A 9,991-nucleotide genomic window follows, 5' to 3' on the forward strand; every position below is an offset into this window, starting at 1 on the left:
GGTTAACCGAGCAAGGCGGGAGGATCCGAGTCTGCTCGGACCCGTGAAAAAAACATGAAGTTCGTGCGGGTTCGGATTCAGAGAAACCGAACCCGCTCATCTCTAGTAAATACTGGCTACTTTATTTTTACACTGCAATTTAGATTTCAGTTTGAACACGCCACACCCAAATCTAACTCTCTCTGCACATGTTACATCTGCCCCACCTGCAGTGCACATGTTACATCTGCTCCACCTGCAGTGCACATGGTTTTGCCCACCTGCTAACAAATTTGATGCTGCGATCAACTCAGAATTAGGCCCAGAGCCCACTCCATTCACCCCCATCCTATATTCTGGACCTGAGGATGAGGCTTCACTTGGTGCCTCCCCAGCCATTGACCTCACCGCACGTCACTGCTCCCTACCTTATATCTGTATAGGTCATATCTATCTCATATATATCTCCCTACCTTGTATCTGTACAGGTCATATCTATCTCATATCTATCTCCCTACCTTATATCTGTATAGGTCATATCTATCTCCCTACCTTATATCTGTATAGGTCATATCTATCTCATATCTATCTCCCTACCTTATATCTATATATGTCATATCTATCTCATATCTATCTCCCTACCTTATATCTGTATAGGTCATATCTATCTCATATCTATCTCCCTACGTTATATCTGTATAGGTCATATCTATCTCATATCTATCTCCCTACGTTATATCTGTATAGGTCATATCTATCTCATATCTATCTCCCTACGTTATATCTGTATAGGTCAAATCTATCTCATATCTATCTCCCTACCTTATATCTATATAGGTCATATATATCTCATATCTATCTCCGTACATTATATCTATATAGGTCATATCTATCTCATATCTATCTCCCTACCTTATATCTATATAGGTCATATCTATCTTTCTACCTTATAGCTGTATAGGTCATATCTATCTCCCTACCTTATATCTGTATAGGTCATATCTATCTCATATCTATCTCCCTACCTTATATCTGTATAGGTCATATCTATCTCATATCTGTCTCCCTACCTTATATCTATATAGGTCATATCTATCTCATATCTATCTCCCTACCTTATATCTAAATAGGTCATATCTATCTCATATCTATCTCCCTACCTTATATCTGTACAGGTCATATCTATCTCATATCTATCTTTCTACCTTTTATCTATATAGGTCATATCTATCTCCCTACCTTATATCTGTATAGGTCATAACTATCTCATATCTATCTCCCTACCTTATATCTATATAGGTCATATCTATCTCATATCTATCTCCCTACCTTATATCTGTATAGGTCATATCTGTCTCCCTACCTTATATCTGTATAGGGGATATCCGCTCATATCTATCTCTCTACCTTATATCTGTATAGGTCATATCTATCTCATATCTATCTACCTACCTTATATCTGTATAGGTCATATCTATCTAATATATATCTCCCTACATTATATCTGTATAGGTCATATCTATCTCATATCTATCTCCCTACCTTATATCTATATAGGTCATATCTATCTCATATCTATCTCCGTACATTATATCTATATAGGTCATATCTATCTCATATCTATCTCCCTACGTTATATCTGTATAGGTCAAATCTATCTCATATCTATCTCCCTACCTTATATCTATATAGGTCATATATATCTCATATCTATCTCCGTACATTATATCTATATAGGTCATATCTATCTCATATCTATCTCCCTACCTTATATCTATATAGGTCATATCTATCTTTCTACCTTATAGCTGTATAGGTCATATCTATCTCCCTACCTTATATCTGTATAGGTCATATCTATCTCATATCTATCTCCCTACCTTATATCTGTATAGGTCATATCTATCTCATATCTGTCTCCCTACCTTATATCTATATAGGTCATATCTATCTCATATCTATCTCCCTACCTTATATCTAAATAGGTCATATCTATCTCATATCTATCTCCCTACCTTATATCTGTACAGGTCATATCTATCTCATATCTATCTTTCTACCTTTTATCTATATAGGTCATATCTATCTCCCTACCTTATATCTGTATAGGTCATATCTATCTCATATCTATCTCCCTACCTTATATCTATATAGGTCATATCTATCTCATATCTATCTCCCTACCTTATATCTGTATAGGTCATATCTATCTCCCTACCTTATATCTGTATAGGGGATATCCGCTCATATCTATCTCTCTACCTTATATCTGTATAGGTCATATCTATCTCATATCTATCTACCTACCTTATATCTGTATAGGTCATATCTATCTCATATCTATCTCCCTACATTATATCTGTATAGGTCATATCTATCTCATATCTATCTCCCTACCTTATATCTATATAGGTCATATCTATCTCATATCTATCTCCGTACATTATATCTATATAGGTCATATCTATCTCATATCTATCTCCCTACCTTATATCTATATAGGTCATATCTATCTTTCTACCTTATAGCTGTATAGGTCATATCTATCTCCCTACCTTATATCTGTATAGGTCATATCTATCTAATATCTATCTCCCTACCTTATATCTGTATAGGTCATATCTATCTCATATCTATCTCCCTACCTTATATCTATATAGGTCATATCTATCTCATATCTATCTCCCTACCTTATATCTAAATAGGTCATATCTATCTCATATCTATCTCCCTACCTTATATCTATATATGTCATATCTATCTTACTTCCTTATAGCTGTATAGGTCATATCTATCTCCCTATCTTATATCTGTATAGGTCATATCTATCTCATATCTATCTCCCTACGTTATATCTGTATAGGTCATATCTATCTCATATCTATCTCCCTACCTTATATCTATATATAGGTCATATCTATCTCATATCTATCTCCGTACACTATATCTATATAGGTCATATCTATCTCATATCTATCTCCCTACCTTATATCTGTATAGGTCATATCTATCTCATATCTATCTCCCTACATTATATCTGTATAGGTCATATCTATCTCATATCTATCTCCCTACCTTATATCTATATAGGTCATATCTATCTCATATCTATCTCCCTACCTTATATCTATATAGGTCATATCTATCTCATATCTATCTCCCTACCGTGTATCTATATATGTCCTGTCTATCTCATATCTATCTACGGGTTGGGTATGAAATACCGGCTGTCAGCATGCCAACAGTTACAACACCGACTGCAGCATCCCGACACTGTACACGGGTAAGTATTTTACCCCTCTCCTGCCCCCTACCATAACCCTTGGGGGGTGCCATCTAGGGCTAACCTGTGGGGAGGTGGCGGCTACGGCTAACAACCCCCTTAGTGCATATACCCTGATACTCACCTTCGACATTCCGGCAGTCTGTGTTCCGGTGTCTGTCACACAGCCGCCAGAATACAGGCCGCCGGGACGCCGACCACATCCCCTATCTCCAATTTATTATTCTTTTAGTAACAGTTTCTTCGATAGCGCAGCAAATTCTGTTGTGCTTTATATTTGGAAACAACAGAGATAAAACAAAACTGGGTAATAACAGTCATAGAGGCAGGAAGTCCCTGCTCGCAAGCAGGGGTGTACCGAGGGTGGCTCCAGTGGAGCGCGAGCTCTAGGCACGGAATAGTTAGACGGCACGCTGCCACCCACCCACACACCCTTCCCACAGGCCACTGTACTGGCAGCCACAGAACAGGAGAAGCAGGGGGCACACACTGACTCGGAGACTAGGTAGGGAACAGGGCAGGCCAGAGGCGACAGGAGGAGACACTGACAGCCGGCACATGCCGGAGCTCTGCCCACCCTCTTTATATGTCTCACTGTCTGCTTGTAGCTGTGCAGCAGGGTTACTTCTGTCCTGCCCAGGCTGCTGTGCCATCTCTCTGCCCCGGCTGCTGCAGCACTTCTCTCTACATTGATGTTGCAGCACCTCTCTCTGCCTCTCAGGAAATTCTGGGACATTATTTTCATTGAAGCATAGTGGGATTATCAGGTCTGGGTATCAGTTCTAGGGTTAAGGCATTGGGGACTATGGAATAGTGTATGTGGGGGTGGGGGTGGGGCAATTTTGATGCAGTATTTTCATTGAGAGTTTAGGGAGGGTATGGGTCACATTTGGGGCATTATTTTAATTGAGATATTTGGAGATTATCATATTACCATGAGCTCCACAAGGTCTACAACCACCCATGTCACCAATTTAGGATTTTTAAATAGTGTTTCTTTTCAAATGTAACATGCCACCACGTGTTGGCTAGGCCTCCAATTCAGTATAGGGGAGGGTGGCACCAAAACATGCCCTTGCTCCGGCCACCTTGGCGCCTAGCTACACCTCTGCTATCTCACATACAGTATTTCTGATATTTATGTATTTATCTCTTTATTTCATATCTATCTAAGGGCAGATTAGATGGGCCAAGATCTTCTTATCTGCCAATAATTTATATGTATCTAAGATGGTGCTACTCCCTAAACTTTTGTACACTTTCCATAATTCACCAGTTCTTCTCCCCTCTGCTCTTTACAGACAGAAAAACTATCTAATTTCTTCCCTGGCTGTGGGACAATGTGTTCCCTCCCTCACGCGCAGGTTCTTGACTCATTTCCCTAATGGTTTGTTGTAACAGTTTCACCGGGTTACTGCTAATCCTTACCGTACTCTTTTAAAAGAAGTGCTAGTATTGTGGGGTTGCAGGGGGAGGAGCTTAGAATTACAATGACAGTAGTTTGAGTGCCAAACTCCAGCTCATCTTGCAATCCCATGGTCCAGCGTCCCACAGCCTGCTTCAGAGAAAATGATTCAATGGTAAGTGACCAAAAATCCTCTTTTTGCAAATTAAGCTGAAAGTTGTCAAAAATGTCTGTCATGGCAAGTCTGACTGCGCATTTAGACTGTTCTAACTTAACAAAAAATGAATATTGCGTTGGTCCATGGTGGCTGTGCCACTACCAATTCTTAAAGAACTGGTAACCCCATCGCCAAGGGGCCACGCCCGATAGCCATGCAATAACAGCCACGGGTGGGTTTCTTTGCCTTAGGTTCCCAAGCCTGAAATTGGGTTTCTTTTGCCTTAGGTTCCCAAGCCTGAAATGGGGTTTCTTTTGCCTTAGGTTCCCAAGCCTGAATTTGAGCTACTTTATGATTCTCAAGCCAGAGCTGTAGAATTTTCATCAATGCTCACCACAATTACTGTGCACTGTTAGCCTCTACCACCTCTGATGGGAGGCTGATCCACTTTTGAGGCCGCACCGCCGGTTTTGGTAACGGGGCCTGTCCAGTATGATTTTAAGCTGATGTAATATCCTTCTGTCCACCCTCAGCTTTAAGATCCTCAAAGACCTGGGCAAAATACTGGGGGTCAGCATGGAAGCGGAGCATCTTTGCACTCATTAGGTTGATAACATAGAGGCAACGACTCCAAAAGGCTTCCTTCGAGCATTCAACAGGGAACGGCATCAGTGGGTAGGAGAGCTCACTGCCCACGTATGCATAGGATACATACAGACATGTTGATAGACTTGCGATTAGCTCCCACTCGCTGAGCAGCTCGGATGACATGACCTCTCGGCACAGCATGTAGAGAAACGCTAGATTGGTCGGAGTGATGAAACTGACATTCCGCCAGTATTGATAGAGGAAGTTGTCAACAGCGGTTATCCATAGAGCAATATATGTTGGTGATAACTCCACGAATTCTTTACACCTGCGGCAGAGGAACTCCATTAGACAGCTGAACAGGTCGCTGGTCGATGCCTGCACCATATTGGATTTTGCAGGTGAGCGCACTTCCTGGTCTCTACCAGGTTCCTTGTCAGGAGCATCATGTGAGGCCTGTATTAAGGCTGGGAGATCCACACAGGATAGCATGGAATCCTTCCTGCTCTCAGTGATGAGGTGGGTAATGTTGGTTCCACCCATTTTGCCTTGCCTCCTCTTAGACATGAATCTCCTAAAGCGCGCGATGAGCGAACGTCTCTCGGCAGGTCTTGCAGTCTCGCTGTTCTCAGTGCGATGGTTCCTACTTGAGTCCTCATCAGGCCGCCTCGCCTTGCGGCAGCACGGAAATGGCATACAGTTCCACATTCTTATTCAAGGAATGCCAGCAAATCCGGTGTCTGTAATCTGTGGTGAGTCTGATTGTAAAACGTTATCCAATAGCTACGGTCTGTTTCCAGCACGTGACTGATGCTGCCCGGTTCAACACTGGGCAGCAATTGAGTCCAGCAGGTCGTAATCAGAGGTTTTCCCTGCTTACTGTGGCATTGTGACATCACTGTGATGCAACTGAGCTGGTGATTGTGATGCGTTGTTCATGCAAATGAGCTGGTGACTTTTGTGCCTTTATATGAAAATGAGCTACATGTAGGCAATTCAACAAGTGCTGAAAATTGGTGAAAATGTAGAAGGTATTATCCCCTCATTACAGCCCTGTAAGGGAGGGAATATATGTAAAATAAATAAATAATAAGATATTTTGAATAATCTGAGAGATAAATAATTAGTTGAAAATAAAACAAATACAAAATTATTTCCCTTCAGCAATGGATCCATAACGCTTCTCCTACTCTTTCTGTGTTTTAAGAAAAATGATTCTTCCTTTTAATATGAGATAACGTCAGATGCTTTCATGTCTGTGAATGTAACGCTGCGATAATAGCGGGTCACTGGCTATGTCAGCTGGCACTGAAGTAATAATGTAACAGAAACTGAGGGTGTATGGCTGAATATTGGACATTTGGTGGATACATGTGATGGATGCTTAGAATCAGCACCTGATGTATTTTCTTAATAATCTTGTGCCTATCCTTGTTATGTAGTTTATTTTCTTATATAATGTAGTATTGGTAAAACTGACCCTGTAGGTAAGTGCACAGTGGATCACAGGCTTGTATCCTTCTAATGCGACACACAGTTCAGTGGCTGACTATGTTGCAGTCTGCTGTTTCCTAAAGCATGGCTGCAGGACACATCACACACTTACACTGTCACCCCATATCTATCTCCCTACCTTATATCTATATAGGTCATATCTATCTCATATCTATCTCCCTACCTTATATCTATATAGGTCATATCTATCTCCCTACCTTATATCTATATAGGTCATATCTATCTCATATCTATCTCCCTACCTTATATCTATATAGGTCATATCTATCTCATATCTATCTCCCTACCTTATATCTGTATAGGTCATATCTATCTCCCTACCTTATATCTGTATAGGTCATATCTATCTCATATCTATCTCCCTACCTTATATCTATATAGGTCATATCTATCTCATATCTATCTCCCTACCTTATATCTGTATAGGTCATATCTATCTCATATCTATCTCCCTACATTATATCTGTATAGGTCATATCTATCTCATATCTATGTCCTTACCTTATATCTATATAGGTCATGTATATCTCATATCTATCTCCGTACATTATATCTATATAGGTCATATCTATCTCATATCTATCTCCCTACCTTATATCTATATAGGTCATATCTATCTTTCTACCTTATAGCTGTATAGGTCATATCTATCTCCCTACCTTATATCTGTATAGGTCATATCTATCTCATATCTATCTCCCTACCTTATATCTGTATAGGTCATTTCTATCTCATATCTATCTCCCTACCTTATATCTATATAGGTCATATCTATCTCATATCTATATCCCTACCTTATATCTGTATAGGTCATATCTATCTCCCTACTTTATATCTGTATAGGTCATATCTATCTCATATCTATCTCCCTACCTTATATCTATATAGGTCATATCTATCTCATATCTATCTCCCTACCTTATATCTATATAGGTCATATCTATCTCCCTACCTTATATCTATATAGGTCATTTCTATCTCATATCTATCTCCCTACCTTATATCTATATAGGTCATATCTATCTCATATCTATCTCCCTACCTTATATCTGTATAGGTCATATCTATCTCCCTACCTTATATCTATATAGGTCATATCTATCTCATATCTGTCTCCCTACCTTATATCTATATAGGTCATATCTATCTCATATCTATCTCCCTACCTTATATCTGTATAGGTCATATCTATCTCCCTACCTTATATCTGTATAGGTCATATCTATCTCATATCTATCTCCCTACCTTATATCTATATAGGTCATATCTATCTCATATCTATCTCCCTACCTTATATCTGTATAGGTCATATCTATCTCATATCTATCTCCCTACGTTATATCTGTATAGGTCATATCTATCTCATATCTATCTCCCTACCTTATATCTATATAGGTCATGTATATCTCATATCTATCTCCGTACATTATATCTATATAGGTCATATCTATCTCATATCTATCTCCCTACCTTATATCTATATAGGTCATATCTATCTTTCTACCTTATAGCTGTATAGGTCATATCTATCTCCCTACCTTATATCTGTATAGGTCATATCTATCTCATATCTATCTCCCTACCTTATATCTGTATAGGTCATATCTATCTCATATCTATCTCCCTACCTTATATCTATATAGGTCATATCTATCTCATATCTATCTCCCTACCTTATATCTGTATAGGTCATATCTATCTCCCTACCTTATATCTGTATAGGTCATATCTATCTCATATCTATCTCCCTACCTTATATCTATATAGGTCATATCTATCTCATATCTATCTCCCTACCTTATATCTATATAGGTCATATCTATCTCCCTACCTTATATCTATATAGGTCATATCTATCTCATATCTATCTCCCTACCTTATATCTATATAGGTCATATCTATCTCATATCTATCTCCCTACCTTATATCTGTATAGGTCATATCTATCTCCCTACCTTATATCTATATAGGTCATATCTATCTCCCTACCTTATATCTATATAGGTCATATCTATCTCATATCTATCTCCCTACCTTATATCTGTATAGGTCATATCTATCTCCCTACCTTATATCTGTATAGGTCATATCTATCTCATATCTATCTCCCTACCTTATATCTATATAGGTCATATCTATCTCATATCTATCTCCCTACCTTATATCTGTATAGGTCATATCTATCTCATATCTATCTCCCTACGTTATATCTGTATAGGTCATATCTATCTCATATCTATCTCCCTACCTTATATCTATATAGGTCATGTATATCTCATATCTATCTCCGTACATTATAGCTATATAGGTCATATCTATCTCATATCTATCTCCCTACCTTATATCTATATAGGTCATATCTATCTTTCTACCTTATAGCTGTATAGGTCATATCTATCTCATATCTATCTCCCTACCTTATATCTGTATAGGTCATATCTATCTCATATCTATCTCCCTACCTTATATCTATATAGGTCATATCTATCTCATATCTATCTCCCTACCTTATATCTGTATAGGTCATATCTATCTCCCTACCTTATATCTGTATAGGTCATATCTATCTCATATCTATCTCCCTACCTTATATCTATATAGGTCATATCTATCTCATATCTATCTCCCTACCTTATATCTATATAGGTCATATCTATCTCCCTACCTTATATCTATATAGGTCATATCTATCTCATATCTATCTCCTTACCTTATATCTATATAGGTCATATCTATCTCATATCTATCTCCCTACCTTATATCTGTATAGGTCATATCTATCTCCCTACCTTATATCTGTATAGGTCATATCTATCTCATATCTATCTCCCTACCTTATATCTATATAGGTCATATCTATCTCATATCTATCTCCCTACCTTATATCTGTATAGGTCATATCTATCTCATATCTATCTCCCTACGTTATATCTGTATAGGTCATATCTATCTCATATCTATCTACCTACCTTATATCTATATAGGTCATATATATCTCTTATCTATCTCCGTACATTATATCTATATAGGTCATATCTATCTCATATCTATCTCCCTACCTTAT

At 38.4% G+C, this 9,991-nt stretch overlaps 1 protein-coding gene across 1 annotated transcript; it reads right to left on the reverse strand.

Moving 5' to 3' along the window:
- Window positions 1-5,322: 5,322 nt before the first annotated feature.
- Window positions 5,323-6,120, reverse strand: LOC134944017 (cyclin-dependent kinase 5 activator 1-like). Its single transcript, XM_063932559.1, has one exon. The coding sequence runs from the start codon at window positions 6,118-6,120 to the stop codon at window positions 5,323-5,325; it is 798 nt and encodes a 265-aa protein (XP_063788629.1).
- Window positions 6,121-9,991: the final 3,871 nt, after the last annotated feature.

This window comes from Pseudophryne corroboree, chromosome 7 (genome assembly GCF_028390025.1).
Source record: "Pseudophryne corroboree isolate aPseCor3 chromosome 7, aPseCor3.hap2, whole genome shotgun sequence".
Taxonomy (NCBI): Eukaryota; Metazoa; Chordata; class Amphibia; order Anura; family Myobatrachidae; genus Pseudophryne; species Pseudophryne corroboree.

Coding starts and splice junctions, on each gene's coding strand:
- LOC134944017 (XM_063932559.1), bottom strand. CDS start 6,120: ATGTGGAACTGTATGCCATTTCCGTGCTGCCGCAAGGCGAGGCGGCCT.